Source organism: Mya arenaria, chromosome 3 (genome assembly GCF_026914265.1).
Source record: "Mya arenaria isolate MELC-2E11 chromosome 3, ASM2691426v1".
In the NCBI taxonomy this organism is placed as follows: domain Eukaryota; kingdom Metazoa; phylum Mollusca; class Bivalvia; order Myida; family Myidae; genus Mya; species Mya arenaria.
In genome coordinates this window covers 61,919,609-61,939,763 of record NC_069124.1, presented here as the reverse complement: position 1 = coordinate 61,939,763, position 20,155 = coordinate 61,919,609, and the positions used below count along the sequence as shown (strand labels likewise).

Sequence of the window (20,155 nt, the reverse complement as noted above, 5' to 3'; positions counted from 1 at the left end):
TTGAAAAACTGTGTACAGAAATACATATTTCATTGTTGTAGTTTCCAAATTAAGAAAGTAGGTCAATAGGTCAATGTGTTTGCGAAATTGTTCATATGGCTGTTGATTGATGAAACTTCGAAAAAAAAATAAAGATCAATATATTCTATAGTCTAGAATTACTTAAAATTTTATTTGCGAAATTGTACACACCCTGCAATACATGATATAAATTTTCATGCATTTCAATGAAGCTACAATAATGCGTATTACAATTCTGACAATTGGTTTCAGAGGAAGTTGTCTGTATAGTCAGATAGGGGAAAGGCAACGCATTTGGGCTTATAGCTTCTCGGCAGATCAGGTCTGTTTGAAGTTGGCACTGTTGATCTGGCTGGATTCATTTGTTTTGCCGGTGTATCATGTCGTTTAGTCGAGATGGGAGTTGATGCGTGTATATTAATCATTTTAGTTTATGCATGGTATTAATTCTGCAATTATTAATCAACAATACTGTTATGATCTTGATAAACTTGTTAAAACTCCACTGACCTTCTTTTTCGCCGACTGTAACAATGTGACAACTCCAACATTTATTAATAAAGATATGTTGATGCATTTGTGGTGTGTCTATGTTAGATTGTGTGTGCCCCGTCTGAAGTGTCTGTTCGTCCTAGCATTCGATAATGTGCCTCTAAACTGGGTCTTTGTTAAATTGCTGCCGTCGGGTCTGTCCTTGTAGTTTCCATTGCATATAATTATTATGTTTTAGCAGCTTTCATTAAGAGATACTCAATGGTCATTTCTGCAAACATTTTGGCTATCGGAGAAGCGTGAAAACAATCCTGTCCGTTGCTACAACAACCTGTGTTATGCACTGAATAACTTTGTTGTAGCTTAAGCAGGCCCACCCAAACATGATTACTGATACGTTTCATCAAGATTGACTTAGCGTTGTCAGAGAAGATGTATAAGAATATAGTTGATGGATAACTGCTGAGTTTTAAACCTGTTTAGGAATTTCAGATGGCTATCCGTGTTAGTTTCAATCGACCGTGACAAACTCCAACCAATTAGTTTGGTTAAAATTTATGCCACTAGCCCTTTTTTCTTTATTTTCCATTGCTATAAACATGAATAGGATATTTTTGTTTTACTTGATAAATCGTTGGTTCTTATATTCACTTTGTGTGAAATGAATTAAGTTTAATATAAACAGATGTACACACAGTTTAATGTATTTTATTTTTACCTTTTTGTATATGTTATTTATTTAAAACTTTAAAGAAACGGGTTATTTTCTTCACCGGGTCGTCAACCTTAAGCAGACAGTCGTTTTAACCGACAGCTGAATGTGGCCCGTCTTAACCGACACACTAAACTAGTGTGTGTATACCTGGTGATAAATTGCGTCATAAATGCTACGTCGGAAGGCAATATTTTGATTTGAAAAAAGACTTTAAACAAAGATAACTTCACTATTTCTTCACCATTTTAAATGAAACATAGCGCAGTCTACGCTGCTTACGGAGCCCCACCTTTACCAGAATTTTATTGCGAGTTTAGTTTCTTAAAACACTTCGACAAACTTTTTCAGAATACGGCCGTCTGACGGAGCACTGTCAAAACATTATTTTGAAAACAGGTTTGTCAAAGTGTTTGATGAAACTATGACCTCATCAAATTTCGGAAATGATGCAAATGCGGGGCTCTTTAAGCGGCATAGACTGCCCTTTGTTTCATTTAAAATAGTGTTGTAAATGAAAAGTTATCTTTGATTTAAGTCTTCATTTTAAGCAAAGTTTTGCCTTCCGACGTAGCATATATGACGTAATTTATCACGTGGTATACACACACTGTAAACCGTCAGCCGACTTTTAGCCGTCTAAACCGTCAACAAAAAGCCGTCTAAATCCACATTGGACTTGAAACCATAATGACAGTGGATATAGGGTCATTAACAATACTCTAAGTAATTTCGCTGATTTTACATCGCATCAAGGCATATAACTGTACCAATTACATATCAAAAGAACAGAAAGTTATCCACATGTATCGTGTTATATTATTAACATATAATTGTAAATATGTGTACTTACATAATTGATAATAAAGTGAGTTTAATTGAGTTCATAAAGCGAAGTGCATTGCCTTATGGTGTATCAGCCACCTGCATGGAAGATCCGCTACTAAAAAATACAATATCGAAAGTGTTAGAAAATCATTATTTCCGATTACACGTCAACTCTTTCTAAATACCTTAGTTAAATGTGTTGTTTTGTTGACATTGACCGTTAAAATCCGCTGGTATCAATAAGTATACAAATTATCGATATTTGTTATTGTTGCATACCACGATAGTCAATAACAAAATAGTTGGATTCATTATAACAAGTATCTTTTCATAAAGTACTCATACACGGATATTATTGAGAAACCCGGATTTATTGCTGCCGAATTTCCTTACAGTCCTGGTCTGTTATAGTCTTGTGTAAAATTTAAATAGTAGGGCAATCATTGGGTCAGTAGTTGTTGCTTTCTTTATCGGCTTGGACATCTTTATTTGGCATTGAATTATGGAAAAGTCCTTAAACATTTATTAAATATATTGTCACAGGTACACCTTTAGACTTACTCTTAAATATTTTTTTAAATTATCTAGTTGTATTGTTTTTGCATATCATATATTGACGCAAGTTGTGCCTTAAATAAACTTATTTTTTACTTTCTACCTGATATTTATTACCATTCCTGTCATAAACTGCTGCTATTATATACACCCCACTCGGAAATATAACTGTAATGCATTGCTTTAATGTTATATTAGAATTTAAATATTATTAAAATAAGAACCATGTTGTATTCCTCACATTTATCAGAGACCTGTAGCTTAGTAAACATTCAGGGATGGCAGAAACCTCCATTGAGCTTATTTGAAAGAAATGAATCATGGGGGATACAATACGAGCAGAAAGAAGAGATAATGCTGTGAGTGTGTAAGACAGTTTGGTGGGGTTTATCGATATAGAGTGTTTAGACGTTCTCTTGGGTTTGAACAGACGCTATTGTCGGATATGGCACACGCAGAGTGTAGCCGGGCTTTTAGGATTGTCGTCGGCGGATACTGGTTTCTCACTTCGGTGTATACAGGTAGGCAAGCTAGGATATGAAGCCTTAAATTGTTATGAAAGCATAATTATATATAACTGAGTTACAGTCAAAACGAATAATCAAAAATGTTTTTGAATTCAAACAGGACAGTTTAAAGTGGTGCTTCCAAATATGTTTGCTAGAATAAAGTGCTCTGGCACAGATATTCTGAAAAGGATGACACATGGTTTTATGAACAGTCCAAAGGAGATTCAGTGTCTTAGACTTTAAAAACAGTTAAAAGTATCTTTATAAAACACGATTTAGCGGAAAATAACTTTGCGTACAAAGACAATTTTGTTATTTAATGCCAATTTCTTATGTAATTACTTCGTTGACAGAGAGGAGCTAGACACTATTTAATGGAAGATAACTATGCATACAGAGACACTTTTGTTGTTTAATGCCAACTTCTTCCTTGACAGAGCGGAGCTAGACCCAAACTAATGTATTTGAGAAAATGGAATAATCTGGCAAAATCACAAAGGCTGATTTGAGAAACAGAACCTAGTAACTGTTTCTTAATCAATCACCGATCATCGGTTATATTTTCTTGAGAATTTACTGTTTAGTGAAATCCTAATTTTCTTTAACCAAATCAATATAAATTTAATACAGAATGAAATGTATTAAACAAGGGAAATGTTTTCAAATGGCATTGGGTGCTACCACATTTTTGTCAGAAGAACGCACATGTTTAAGTAAGTTATACCAGACCATAATTTGAAAGTCATGTTTTAGCAAGTCAAGACGCATGAGTAACCTTTGTCCTAAAGCATAAATAAGCAAACCCTTAGGTTCATTATCTAGATTAATAAAAGTGCTTTAGGAGACCCACTAACATTCCAGCTTTATTTCTTCGCTATGTGCTTTACTATAATTCCTGACATATTTTGACAATTACTATATATAAGGATCATTTTCTAACGGTGTACATATTTCCTTTACTGGTCGAGTACCTAAATTCGGACTGTACCTAAATACCGAATGGTACCCGATCCCTTTTTGAGTGATTCTGTCTTCTCCAAACAGTATTCCAAAATTTCAACGAGAGAGTAGCAAGCATAATTAAATCTCTTCAAACATCCATATTGCATGATTGCTATTTAAAAGTATTGACAGTTTGTTTAAATTTCCAGAGATATTAATATACGTCAAACGGCAATGTGCCATCATTAGGTATATTCGCAAATGTGTGCACACGGCGCTATTTTGACATTGTATTTGGATCATGCCGGCCGTCAAATTTTAGTTTGAATCTTATTTTGAATGATTTTTCATTAAAAAACCCCAAAACAAATGCATATAGTAGAGTATTATTTAAAGATAATTAAATGCTCTGGAAATGAAAAGTTTTTTTTTTATAAAATTAAGTTTTGATTACATGTTTTCCGACTAGATGTATTGACTTTCCGAGGTTCTAGCGATTGTCGATTCCAATTTATTAAGAAAATGCAAATTAAGAAAAAAAGTATAAAAAAGTAATAGAATTTAGGTTCTCGACGAAAACGTATGGATAAACAGAAGACACAAGCTTTTGCAGTGTATGTTTTAGCCATGGCCACTACGTTTCAATCACTTGATGGCAGGTCAAGTAAACTGACAAGTGCACAACGACCGACGATAAACAATTATTTAAAGTTTCATGACGCTAGGTAAAATACCTTTTCCTATACGTGCGACACAATCCTTTACATGTCAGTTTGAATAAAGTCAAAAAGCACACACCCGTCTTCATGCGATAACAAGTTAAGCCCTCCTGTTAAAATCACACACTTGACGTAGTCATTAAAACATTTCATTTATATTATACAGTAACTGAAGCAAATTGTTCGCTTTCATATTTGGCACTTGATGTTATACGCCAGAATTATGGCTCTTCACGTGTTGACATCTTCTGTCGCGCGTATCGATATAATGTTTGGTCTAAGTTTCGTGATATGTGTTCGGCATAGGATATGTGTATTATGTGAGAATTTGCTCGACCTTTCATGCAGAAAATTCATAGTTAATTCCATTTAGTTAGGAAAAAATAAACTGCAATGGATTATGCTCAAAGAACCAGCTTACAGGGTATATGCTAATATACTTAGTAGTTGTATTGTCTCAAGCGGTGGAACGCTTTGAAAGTATCTACCAAAACAAAACATTTGTCATTAAAACTGCCAAATTGGTTGCAACTGTCACATAGACTCATTTATTGTCTTCAGAGATAAAAAATCTTGGGATCCTAATACAGGATGTATTTTACCCACAAAGTAGTAAGATGGGGCGACTATTTTGTACAGATTAATCAATCTTCTGTAGATCAGCGTCTAGACAGACATTTATCTGACACAATATCCAAGACTTGCGACTTGCATTAAGCATACAGTCGTTTGCTTGTCTAGTAAGTGTGACCGTTTCATTTTGGAGGTTTTCCTCTCTATATTTTTGTCATCATCCAAACTCTCCGGCTTCCACTTGATTGATCGTATGCGAAACTGATCAACATTTAAATTGAATACTTATCTGGCACGGCGGTCTGACAGCTAGAAATATTGGAACATGACTTAGCAATCGTTACTGGGGATAATGGTTCGGTGTTTGGGATGTCAAAGGCCTTTGTTATCAGGATGTTTTCTGCTCGATGGCTGTTGTTTGTATCCGCTCTGGAGAAAACTGAAATAATCTTAAGAAGATGTGATTCATGCAATGTAAGTAATTAGTGGAAATATTGCATTCTGTCGTTGACCTTCTCAGATTTAAATGATAAGATTAAACCTTTAGGAAGAACATGTGTTTTGAAATGTTACTCTGTTCCTATAGCGAGATTGGTATTTGTCAAACGAACCACTTTCAGAAATATTTTGAATAACTGATAACTGATATACAGATGGATCACCAAATAATTGACACTATGAATAATTTAGCCAGTATTACGGACGAATTCTATTTCAAATGGACTGGAAATGTCATTTGCAGAATTATATTTCGAGAAATAAATGTCACCAATTATAACAGTTTTTGTGAAAAAAAGCAATACATATTAACATATAAATTTATATAAAATAGATTTGCAAAAGCTGTTCTCATAAGAATTAAATTTGGGTGATTACTTCATTTACTCATTGCAGTTCTTCATTCATTAAATTCATTAATTTAAAAATGATCTTAATTCGCATACAAATGTAGATGTAACTAGCTTATACACGTCTAAGCTGAGTTTGTGTAACGCATATTTTGCATACACTGTCAAAGCTAAGGCGGATAATTACGGTGCAGCAATTCATAATGGATAGGGAGTGTCTTGAGAAAAGTCCTATTGGATGAAAGATGAAAACAGAATGCAAATTACCTTTGAAAGACATTTTTAATTCTATTTGATCAAACCTTGCATTTAACAACTCTGTGACGGCTTATGAAAACAGATTCATCATTGTATACCCGATCAAACATTCCAAATTCAATCATTGATGTGTTGAAGCCAACATTGAAGTTCTTATATCTTCGAATTATAAAGTGGAGAAACTGAAATGTTTTTTATGAGCCATCTACATCAATGCAAATTAGGCAATTTTATCGAGTTTATTGTCATCGGAAAAGAATGCTGACGTCCTTGGGGACTGTTGAGAGGAAAGTTTGATATTAAAACAAGTTTTTTTTTGTGTTTGGGATTTTTTAATGAATTTGTCAGACTATTGTTTTTAAGGTGCGTGTTTTGAATACACATACATGGAATGGTTATCAGTAAACAACGAAGTTTTAAAAATATTTTCCAAGTTTTTCTAATTATTTTTAGGATATAAATAGACGTAATTGGCAATTACTGGAATATATGTATCATTGTTTCTTAGGACGTTACTTGCATGGTAATATCAAATGTAGCCTATCAGCACGTTAACTTGCCAGACTTCCTTAGCTTTTTGAAACAAAATAAAGCATTGTCATCACAAAATGCCTCACAGACATCCTCGTGATTTGAAACAAATTTTCCAACAAATTTTATCCATTTACCAATACAGGAAGGTACGTGTTTTGTTAACAGGTTCAAAATCAAGCAGAATTTGAGGACAAGTAATTGACGGTTTATATTTTAACATTTCCTGCTGGTTTATCAAATAAACTATTAAAAATATTAATAGTATTGTGTGAAAATTCTTTGGAGATAACACTAAGCGCCGACAAGATCTTGAATGTCATTGTGTTGACTTATGAAGCGTTTCACCCATTTGTTTGTGTGTCTGTTGGTTGCGCGGTCAGTGCTGTCTAGTGGTCGCCTTCCGGACGAGCAGGCCCTCATGCACCGCCTCTTTAACGAGCAGCAATATGACAACAGCGTGAGGCCCGTCTTCAACTCGTCCAAGAACGTGGAGGTTCAGTTTGGCTTCACTCTCATACAGATAATGGACATGGTAAGCATTATGTTTTTAATATCTTCATTTTCAGCAAAATATTTATAGAGAAACTACTTATTACAAATGTTGATGAATTTATGTCTAAATAAAATAAAATATAAATGGAAAGAGTTTAATCTAAGATTCAATATTTAAAGTTACATTTAAATATCATTTTTTTCGTATGCTGAGTTCGATAAAAGTAAGGGCCTAACATCAAAAGGTAAATAAAATAAAACAAACATATTGAAAAAAAGATAACAATACTCTATTCATATTCAAGAAAATTGATGTCTGTATTTAATGTAAACGTTTGTATATTATTTTATTTATTGATATTGATCTATCTGCAGGACGAGAAAAATCAGCTGGTGATCCTAAACGCCTGGCTGGAAATGGTAAATTTCGAGCATTTTTATAAGTTTGTGCTAAACTTTTAAGATTATTTGATGTCCACAATAACAACAATGTTTAACCGACGAAAGTCAGTGAAATACGGCACTTCCTATGTATCAAATTGTTCATACTACAAAAGGGAGTTAAAGAGATCATGTTCTTAAAATGTTCAGACATTGAATAACTTCTGGGTCCGTATTCACTTACGTCTTGAGTCTAAGTTTCAGACACAAACTGAGACAAGGGTATTCTAAAATATCTCAAAATACCTATAATGTAAACAGTGTTTACAAATGTGTGCCAGATTATAGAACGGGTAATTGACAATCCCAACAATAATTACCATATTTGCTCCTGTAATAACATTTTAACAACAAAATTAAGGTTTGCCTTTTTGGGTTTAAGTCTCAAATTTAGACTCAAGACGTTTGTGAACAGACTTTTACAAAACGGATAATGCTGTTTTTACAAAGCTATACAAATTACTGCATGCAATCGTTTGGTTAAAGCGAGACGTTAAAATATAGAAGGATTGTACCTTGTGACAATTACCTAACACATTGTAAATATGAAAAATCAAGACAATAATCCTTATCATTTATGGAAAAATGGGTAAATCACGAAATAATGTTAAGGTCGTGCATAGTCATTAGGAAAAAAAAGTCGAAAATAAAACAATTATACATATTTTATGCTGTCCAAAACATTAGTAGCAGTAACGGTCAGGGACAGTGATTAAAATACGTATCATATAAAAGCAACGGTTGCCAATACGTTGTGTATTATAGGGCTAGAAAAAGAACGGAAAAGCACACGCTGCTTTGGAAAACACAAGAATCATCTCTGATATTATGTTCTCTTATTTGGAAATACCAGTAAAACAGCAAACAGTTTTATTGTTCTGTGAATCATGTGAGCAATCTCAATAAACAGAATTGTTTTGTACTGGCTTAAGCAAACAAAACAAATACCCGCGCAATGCGAAGACGACATATTTGTCATATTTTACAAGGAAATAATGAACTTGATATATGTCGCTCGGGAAGCACTTACTGTATCTGTAGTGGAATGATTGACACTAATCGCATGCGCTGGAACACATCAGTTTGCCTAAGCCATAAATATTCGTTTAGCCCTCTAATTGAATTGTTCGGAAACAACCCGGTTATGAATATGTATAAGTCCGATTGTATGTCTAGTATGTAGGGTTTAATGGCCATTGCTGATATGGGGGTCGACCCCAATGTTATATTACCGATGCCGCTCATCATAGTTATTTTTACACTGAATAAGGGTAACTGAAATGATAAGGGGGGTCTTTGAACTATCTATGACTTATAGTCTATACAATCTAGTCGATTAGAGAAATTGATAGTAATAAAAGCGTTACCCATGTTTGCTGTTGTTGTTATTTTGCAGTTTAAAACTGAAACCAATAAAAACTCCTGAGAAAGAACTTAAAAGACAAACACGTTTTGTGACATTAATATACCCACAAACCCTTATAGTTTTGTACAAACGTTTTTTTATGAAGTGTCTACATATGTTAATGTTTACAAATGCAAGCACACCTATAGTCACTGTTATATGCCCAAACACCCGTTTAGTTTGGGACAATCTAATTTGCTGATGAGTCCAGATGTGTTCATTCATACAAAGGCAAACATACATTGTGACTGTAATATGCGAACATACACTTATAGTTTCGGACAAAAGTATATAATAGTGTGCTTATTTTTTTTATTAGCTTGTATTTATTGTATTTACGAATCAAATTAGTTATACTATGGAACAACTGAGCACATGAAATCGTGCGAGTTGTTAATGGATTTCTTTTATACATGACACCATTACAGTATAATAAAGATTTCTCTGAAAATAGAACTATTATGTTAATCAAAATAATGTCAATGCATTTATTTTTCGACATAAGTTTTTACACCATGCTACTATCTATAAACTGCAATGATTTGATCATCTGTTCCTCAGTTTGAGCAACAAGTTGTTTTTTTTCGATAAAATAAATGTATAGTAAAACAATCAGGTCACATACAATTTCACATACCAGCAATGACCATCGAATTACATATATAAGACATATACTCCCATATAAATATATAAACATTCACGAGCGTGGTGTTTCTTAGCATGTAGATTTGAGAAAGCAACGAACGATTGCTGTTTAGGCAACGTGATGTGTTCGTGTCAATCACACCAATGCAGAACCAGGAAGTGTCTGGAGGGTAGTATAAATCAAAGTAATTAATTCCCAGAGCATGATATATGGCATACATGTCGTTCTTACAATTGAAGGATATTCATTTCTCTTTTACTTTGCTTGAATGTCTCTACGTCATTTACAGTTGCATGTTTGACACAAAGAGAGTAAAATTAATAAAGAATTACCTATGATACGTTTTGATTTTTTTCTTTTCGTTTATTGCCTTAAAATTCATTGTGCTTAGAACTTTCAAGCACGTATGTTATTAGCCATAAACTTGTTTCACTTTTTCTGAATGTAAAAAGTGTTTATAAACATTAACTTTAAATAGACGACCATTGATGAAGTATTTAAATGACTTTCAAAATGCTTAGTGGCGAAAGGCTGGCAACATATTTCAACGGTTGTCACATCAGAAACTTATCTGCCTCGGTAAGTCCAATAATTTCCATTGAAACCGAGTACTAAAGAACAAATACAAAGTGAATATATATCTTTAGTAGATTTTTCATTGGCAATTCTAATACAATCCTGTCAAATTCCATTTTCATGACCGCTCAAGCACCGCATTACGGAATATATTATGTTATGACTCCTCAATCACCGGATTACGGCTTATTATTTAATGATAAAATGCATATGCGTCCTATAATGCCCTTTTAAAGAATATTTTAGTGGTGAAAATAGTTTCTATCATGCATTTTTCATTTCCATGCAGCCGAACTGCACATGAAATATTTTGAAAGTCCTCCACCGGCGTTGAACAAACAGAAATTATGGCAAAATGTTATCTTATAATGTTATCTTATAATGGCAACACAATGAATGATATTAAATGTTGTACCATAGACGTATATGGTGAATGACAAAGGAGGAGTACAAACTCTAATCAACAGCATTCTCAGCCTTAGATGCTTTCCAGTTATCTTTTATAATTTTCGTAGATCTTCTATAAAAAAGTATCTGCATTATTTATGTATTAATTAGTCTAGAAAAGAATTTGGCGGTGCAAGTAGTTCTGCCTTTACCTTTTGCTTGTGTAGGTATAAGATGAGAACTTTTAAGCAATGTTCTATTTGGACAGTAGAGCATTTGAGACTATCTTATGCAAAAATAAATGTAAATGAAGCGATAAATAAGCTTTACTGGTCAGCTGTCAATTTAAGTCCCAAGCCCCTTCCGATTTACGCTGCAGATCGCCCCATCATGTGACGGGATCTGCTTTATCTGAAACAAACTTGCATGCTTGGTCGCCATGAATCAGAAAGAAGCATGAACATTTTGTTAATTTTCTGTTTTTTAAATGCTGAGATTCTTAAAAGAATTGATTAATTTAAATTACAAGTGATATTATAAACCTTTCTTTTTAAAAATTTAAGTGAAAATTGTATAGTAATGGAATAGGGGCTGCCTGAGCAGTAGCGCCGAATAATTATGTTTTCCTAAGGAAGGTCAATAAAGTTGTAAAATTCTTCCCCAAAATCACAAGAGATTACTTAATATAGTTTTCAACGATTTGGCAAAGGCTTTTACTCACAAAACACGAACATGTCATCCCTCAAAGTGATCGCTTTCCCAGTTTTGTCAAGGTTATATTGATTTCCAAGAAATGTCTTTCTGACGCATTTAACCAATGCCTTTCATTTAATGGATGAATCGAAGCTTTTAATGCACACTTATATTAGGGTAAATAAAGAAAAATGCGTCTAAATTAATTAAAATTGAGAACAAAAGAGCTTTTGTCGACATATGCATAGACAGCACAGAGAATTACAATTGAGTATCCAACACAATACAAACCTGCATGTGAAACCTTTCATATACAATCTAAATGGTTTACTTAAAATTGCTTAAATAATTTGCACAGCTAAACGGAGACAAAGGCATGGCCACATACTTGTAGTTATGGTATTTCTACAGATATGGCATGACGAACGCATATCCTGGCGGAAAGAGGACTACAACGGCCTGGAGGTTGTACGACTGCCCGCTCGGCTATTGTGGTTACCAGACATTGTCCTGTATAACAAGTTAGTAGCATAAAACGACCAAAAACACGCTTGAATCTGTACCAATAAATTGACTTTATAAAAAGATTGAGTAATTATAGCTTTTGGGATGGCAGTATATTTTTTGCGCGCAGTTATTCTGTCCTAAGATTTAACTTGATAAATCAATGGTTTTGACCACTTAATTACACAAAATAAATGCCCCACCCCCATTTAATTTGACTAAGTACATACTAACAATATGAAAAAGTTGTACTGGGCTAAATTACATTTTTTGAACTACACACTAACTCGGCCACCCTCTGAATATTATCTACCGCTTTACCTGATTAAAATCAAACACGGCCTTCTGCTGATTTACTGAAATAAATGAACTGGAAAATTTGAAAACCGCCTTCCCATTGTTCAAAATATTATGTTAACTTATAAAGTACTTAGCAAGGCATCACCTACCATTTATCAATCTCAGTGCGGACGACTATACGTCTGGTTTCATGCCGATCAATGCTATGGTCCATCACGACGGCACGGTATTCTGGTCGCCACCTGTCCGTCTGAAGAGCTCTTGCAAGGTGGATATCACCTACTTCCCATTTGACCATCAGGTAAGTGATTTGACATCAGGACGGGTATATGAATGTATACCGTATAAGGTCAGCAATCTTCAAAACAGATAGATTTGTAAACACCTAATAAATTGCAAGCGAATATTAACAGTAATAGCAATATAATGGTAAATGGATACATCATAAAACAAATACAAAAAAACAAAGCAGAATAAAACGTTATTTATTTGAAAAGAACAAAACCAAGGAACTAATCATCCATATAAACATACGTGGCGCCAGTGTACTGGCTGCTTATCACATGTCTTGAAAATAACTACAAACATAAATGCCGATGCTACAAAATTTATTTTCACCGTGCAGGTGTGCAAGTTGAAGTTTGGCAGCTGGACGTACGACAAGGCCCAGGTGGATATGGTGAACAAAACTGGAGATGTGGAGGTGTCTGCGTATGTCACGAACGGCGAGTGGATGCTCTCTCGTTACCGCATCGTCCGTAACGAGGTTGTCTACCCCATCAGCCCCGCCATATACCCAGACGTCACCGGTAAACAAGTTAACAGAAGTTTAATTATGTATGGTATACTCTTTCGTGCCATCTAAAAAAACTATTACAGGTGCGTAAATCCTTAAAACAAAATTCCGCAGTAACATAGCAACAGAAAAGTTTATTTAAGGAAATTGTTTGCATGAATTTTACATGCTCAATCAAGCAGAATGTCTATAAATGCGTCCATAAATGTTTTTATACAAATATATCTTCATAAATTCAATGTCATGCCAGACTAACGAAGTTAACAAATGCTTTCATCTGAACATTTCAGTAATTTTGACGATACAGCGGCGAATCCTCTATTACGTTTTGAATATCCTGTTCCCATGTTTCTGGCTCAACATCCTCAGCGTCCTCACATTCTGTCTGCCCCCGGACGCAGGGGAGAAAATCACTCTCAGGTACTTCTTAGCATCAATTAAATATGCACAAATATGCTTTGAACGACGTTGATACCAGTAAATTTAGAATGTGAATTTGATCTGTGTTTTTTAACAATAACTGAGCAGTAGGAATATCAAATTTCCATTTACTGTACAAGCTAATCCAAATTAACAAATGATTGATGATTTAAACAAATACTTTTTTGATTTTATGTGGGATGGAAAACCGGAATATATAAAAAGAAATATCTTTTACCAAAACTACGAATACGGGGGACTTTAGCTAACAGATATAAAATCATTTTTAAATTTTATTAAAGCATCGTGGATAAAAAGATATAAAGATCCGTCAAATGGAGATTGATCAAACAGTTGAAAATTATCTGCACCAAAAGGAACTTTCCTAAATTATGTACTCAATATTTTGTTTAAAATAAAAACCACATATTTTGAAGACAAGTCGAAAACAAGCGTAAGTAAAACAAGAATTCGGAATAATAAAGCGATTAAACAAAACGGCCACACACTGCATTTTAAAGAATGGCATCAAAAATGCATACAATTATTTCAACCCATATTCGACTACAGGGTAAATGTGTTTAACAGTTTTGAAGAAATAAAACGCTTATACGACATGAATAAAAACGATTTCTTAAAATATCAGACACTAGTTAATTGAATCCAAATTCATCTGAAAACGAAGATTAAATCTGAGAATTCCAATCAAACCAGGCCCCAAAAATTACAGATAAAATTAAAAAAATCGAAGCAGACAAACAAACTTCTATTAATACAATTTACAGAAGCTCAAAAATACATCGCTACGAAGCTTTCAATACAAGTTCTCACTTAGATTGATAACCAGAAATACATATTTGCACAAAAGGAAAATAAAAACTTATGTTACACAAATATCGAAACAATAGATAACCCTTTTTGGGACGTTCAGAAAGTACAACCTCTATGGAATGCCTTAAATGATTTTATTTAACAACTATCCATAAATAACGTTATAACAACAGAAATAGCTTTTTTCGGTATCTATAATTTAAACAAACATACATGTAATTTTCTTATTTTATTATTGAAAATCTATATATCCTCAAAGAAATTCCGACACAATATCCCATCATTCAATGTCTATTTACAATACTAAACTAAACTAGACAAAAAATGAAGGACATATTGCACGACAGAACGACAGATATGATTCCCACACTCTCAAATGGAATGTACTGATAGTATGCGTGCGTGCGTGCGTGCGTGCGTGCGTGCGTGCGTTTTATTTTAAAATATAAAACAACATAGATATGTTTTGATTTATACTGTGATTGATATTGTCTGTTATTCAGTCATTTTTATATATGTAAAAAAGGAGATTAAAAAGAAAAAAAGGAATATCAAACTGAATGAAGTTAGCGCAATGTACAGAACTTATTTCTTATCAATTAAAAAAAATGGTTATCTACATATTACATCTATCTACATAAAAAGATAGAGTTTATTAGAATGTAAATTGGTTTATCTACATGTTCATTGCCAACACAATATATCATACTTACTTTACGACAACGACCGATGATGACTTCATTTTTCACAATTCATTTCAAACTTAACCATTTCAAAGGTTTCGTCAAAGAATCACGAGTTTACATGACATGTATTTTCCCGTTCCAGCATCACAGTACTGTTGTCCTATTCCGTGTTCATGCTTCTGGTAGCCGAGTCCATGCCGCCAACGTCCGAGTTTGTCCCACTCATAGGTGAGGCTTACTGGGCCTGTCCCTATAGTTTCTATTGCAATAACTATGTGGTTCGATGTATGCTTGAACCACACTGTTAGGGCATAATATCAACTGTAATCTGTCGATGAAAGCAGCAAGAAATCCGTTAGATACGTCTTGAATTATCTTCCTACATTTAGTTCCCTTTGATGAAATTGCACATTTTTGCAACAAGCCACAATACAAGTCTCGTTTATTAAATGAAGTAAATGCGTATGACAATGCTATTGATAAATACTGTACTCATGTGAAACCCTCTTTCAAGAATACCTAGACTTTGTGCATTTGTCCTTATAATCATGTTTATAATAATGTTACCAATAATTAAAACGTACGTGTTAACCATGCCATGTTCACTCGTCCCAAAACCCACGACATGTACGTATGTACCATGCCATAATCACTTTTCCAAAACAAATTACGACATATTGCGCATTTGTACCATTCCATGTTCATTTGTCCGTAAAACTCACAACATACTGTGCATATATACCATGCCATGTTTACTTTTCCGAAATCTCACGACATATAACGCATACTAACCATGTCATGTTCGCTCGTCCGCAGAATTTACGACTTATGACGAATATTAACCATGCCATGTTCACTCGTCCGCTGAACTCACGACATTTTGCAGATTTTTATCATGCCATGTTCACTCGTCCGCAAAACTGACTATATATCACGTATTAATCATGCGTTGTTCACTCGTCCGCAAAACCCAGGACATATTTCGATTTTCGCCATGCCATGTTGATTCGTACGCAAAACACAGGACATATTTTGCGTGATACCTACTTATCCTGTATGGAAACATGTGCACATATTAAAAACCTATATACTGACATATGAGCTTTCTCTATGGCATATACACAAGGAAATACTGCCGTATTTTCCTTCACCGTCATCATGAGAATAGAATTGCCATACGTAAAAATATGGACAATTCATAGTGTGTGTTCATACTGAACAAAGAGAGCTTAGATGCGTTTGAATTCAACAAACCGGGCTTTTAAACTTAATTTTTAGTTTATAGAGTAATGTTGTTTAGATTCTTTAACCGTTAATGTTTTAGCGAATATGTTTGCAGTCCTTGTTATTTGTTGAATATATATGCCTATGATAATGAAATATTTTATCGATCGGATTAATACATTTGCCTTTAAGTCATTCAAAAGAAAACACTGACAATATTTATTCCAGAGCTTCACGTTTAGTTCTAAAGAACGTAATTTGGTTTGTGGTGGTCATTATTGGTCATCGCTTGTTTCCTGTTTCAACAATCGAAGGCCTGAGGTACCCTTTTGAATGAATGCATTTGTTGAGATGTTAAGGAATCTTCGGCTGACAACCCTAGGTTAATATTTAATCAGAGTTTCAAATTTGCAATGCTAAAGAAAAAGATTCTGTGATCTAGAACCTAAGTTAGGGCAATACACTGGAGAAAATCAATTTCCTCTGAGACTTTCTACCAGCAACGGATGCAATGTTTAACTTCATTAAGAATAATTTGTTTTACACGGTGGAAACATACACCACGGAAAGGTGCCTTATCCTTTTAGTTAATTAAGCTTCTTTCGAACAGGTTTCTAGACTTTGCACGAACAAAATGCTATTCAAGAGAGGTGCGAATTATTTCTTAATAGTAGTATTTCATTACAATTCTACTTATGAAACGCTACAAAAATATTATATATTTCACAAAAATTTGCAGGAAAGATTTGTAAAATTATTAATCTATTAAATAATTAATTTTATTTAAAACAGTTAAATAGCTATTAACAAAAACGTAGTTATCATAAGCTGCACACTGTCAATATTGCAAGGACATGATCTCTAACCTTTAAATGTTTCAGGATAAATGACCACAACCTGAACTAAAACATGAACTATTTCAGACCACTCAATGTATCTGATTTTGTTAATATTACGTACAGAATGCTTTACTAGTTAAGTTGTCATAGCAATAGAACGGTTCGAATATAATTCATAGCGACACAGAAGCGGTAAGCTATCACTAAAACTGAAAATTCGCGTTCATCGAACAAAACCATTTAAGAACTGCTCAAGGCTTGTGCAACTGTTTCACCAATTAGGCAATGATATGACGTTAACACATTGTACAGTCATTCTTAATCACCTCAGATAAAATATAGAATGGAACAATATAATTTATAAACTAACATCAATACTCTTAATAATCAAAAATGACATTGAGATCACGTTATTCTTTAATTTGTGTAACGCATTCATATACGTCACCTTGTCTCGACAAGAAGTTAAAAAACCCCTGATATTTTCTCATAATGTAATGAACTGTAAAAGAATGAGATCATGGCTGTTTTTAAAAATACTTCCTTATAAAGTGTTATCTTTGCTTCAATAACAAAATAATATGCCAGCGTAAAACTCCAGCTCAATTTTAGAACCACGAAAAAGTAATTTAAACTAAATTACTTTCTTAGCGACATATAATATGTTTCTAATATTTCACTTTCAGGCATCTATTTGACGGTGTCGATGGCAGTTGCAAGCGTGTCTGTTATACTGACTGTTGTTGTTCTAAAGCTCCATCACTGTTCTCCGAACCAGCAGAAGATTCCGGGCTGGGTCCGCCATTTTGTCCTCGGCCATCTTGCCAAGATTGTCAGGTGCGCATGCGTCAAAGTGCCATGCAAACGAAGGGCAAAGATCAAAAAACAGTTACGTGAGAAAGAAACTGCGGAGGAATTAAGAAATTTACAAACAAAATTACTTAATGAAATGAACACTCGTGCTTCCAGAGCGTCCTCCTGTAGCACTAGGAAATTTGCTTTCGAGAATGGAACAAAGGGAATAATTGGGAGACTTCCACACTCATCGAAAACTGATATTAATGGAAGTAATGTAAAAATAGACTTCCGGGATATCAGTGTGTCAAACAGGAGCTCTCTACTCGAGGAATACCATACGTCGAACTTTAAAAGGGAAGGCTCCCTCGCTACAATGGACGAGATTCTGAGGTACTTGAAGGTTTTGGTGGTAAAAAGTGATGCCGAAGATGCTGAAACGGAAGTCGTTGATGAGTGGAAACAGGTGGCGCTTGTCGTCGACCGTCTATTCTTTTGGATGTTCATGTTTATCACAATCGTTTCTTCCATTATCATTCTTGTTATTGTGCCTTCCTTTAAATTTATTTCTAATGATGGTCTTTGATAAACACGTGGGTGGGGGATGTTTTGTCTACGCAGTTACAATATTTGCATATTCATATATATATCATTAAATTGAGTATGTGTGCTTTCAAGAAAAAAATGAATACTGTAAACATGTTAGGAGACTATGTATATATGAATTTATTCTCGACAGACTAATGGCTTATTTTTCTTATATCTTCCAAACAGTCTAATGGCTTGTTTCTCTAATCAATCCCGACCGACTGATGTCTTGTTTCTCTATTACGACACCAGCTGGACGATAAATACACATTCTTTCTCAGAGGAGACAGTATTTCAGTGAATAGATGTTTTATATCGGTTGTTAGGTGTGCATAATATTTTATATGTACCCGTTTCAGATAACAATATGTTAAATGTATACTATTCAAGTGTCAGTTGTGTGGTAAAAAAGTTATATTTCTTTAACATATTTTCGAAACAAAGGCTATGACCCTAAATTGCTCACCAGGGTAAACGATTTATAACTTTACCTTATGTTAAATACAAATACATATATCATATAAAACATAAACTGTATGTTATATAATATCTTCAAAAAGGGGGAAACAGACTCATAAAAAAGGTTGTTCAAGTTGGAATTGAACATGAATGGCCATGATGAAATTTTTCATGATTCCAGTATTAGTATAGGTTGGTTCGTAACATGTATTGACAATTTATTTCGTCAAAACATTGCGCGCTTTTTCTGTTTCAATTTTGAATTTGAGTTAATATTGGGTTTGCACTTCATTGAGTTATCAGCTAAATTAAAAAAAAAAACATGACTGATTCGTAAAATGTTCTCGACAATTTTTTTGTCAAAACCAAGACACTTTTTTTGTGCTTCGGAAACATCTCAGTTCTAAGCTGAAAAGGCATCGAATAAAAGTTTTCATTATCGCGCGTTCCTTGAACAGCAACAGAAATATTGTATGCGAATAAAATCAACAACATATCTTTAAACCTTTTTCCAATTCGAATGGAGGGTAAATGTTTGTGAAATGTATCATTATTTGTTTGAGTCCGCATCGTGAGTACATTATTACAAAACACATCACAATACATATAAAACAAAACCATATAAGACATTCATCCTTTAAAAACGTGTCTGTCTCAGGCCAATATCATTCGTCTCTTGTGTCAGATTAAGGTTTTCAATGACGGAATTTTCTCACTAAGTTTTAAATTATATAAAAAACGGCGATCAAATGAACAAATTGATTGGGTCAAACGCTTTTAAGAACCCTATATAAATCATTTACACATTTTTAAGGGAATTTTTGTTTTTTAGTATCATTTGATTTCATTTTGATTACAGCGACAAAAATCAAAACTGATTTTTAAAAGAGGGATATAATAGAAATCGACTCACGTGACTAATTGGTAAAGTGCATTAACGGCTCACCGCGTATAATCGGACTATACATATGATGGTATATATTATTTTCAATGAAAAAACACACAACAACATCAGATACCAAGTATGTAGTTATTAAATTTAGTCAAAGACGAGAAATTGTCCAGTATATTTAAAATTATTA

The 20,155-nt window shown here is 33.8% G+C and overlaps 1 protein-coding gene across 1 annotated transcript; it reads left to right on the top strand.

Moving 5' to 3' along the window:
* Positions 1-7,322: 7,322 nt before the first annotated feature.
* LOC128226176 (neuronal acetylcholine receptor subunit alpha-10-like) lies at positions 7,323-18,612 on the top strand. Its single transcript, XM_052936068.1, has 8 exons — positions 7,323-7,523; positions 7,859-7,903; positions 12,043-12,152; positions 12,601-12,736; positions 13,061-13,244; positions 13,522-13,651; positions 15,311-15,396; positions 17,918-18,612. The coding sequence occupies exons 1-8, from the start codon at positions 7,323-7,325 to the stop codon at positions 18,610-18,612; spliced, it is 1,587 nt and encodes a 528-aa protein (XP_052792028.1).
* Positions 18,613-20,155: the final 1,543 nt, after the last annotated feature.

Coding starts and splice junctions, on each gene's coding strand:
- LOC128226176 (XM_052936068.1), top strand. CDS start 7,323: ATGAAGCGTTTCACCCATTTGTTTGTGTGTCTGTTGGTTGCGCGGTCA. Junction 12,153..12,600: donor GACATTGTCCTGTATAACAA/GTTAGTAGCATA, acceptor TATCAATCTCAG/TGCGGACGACTATACGTCTG. Junction 13,245..13,521: donor CATATACCCAGACGTCACCG/GTAAACAAGTTA, acceptor TGAACATTTCAG/TAATTTTGACGATACAGCGG.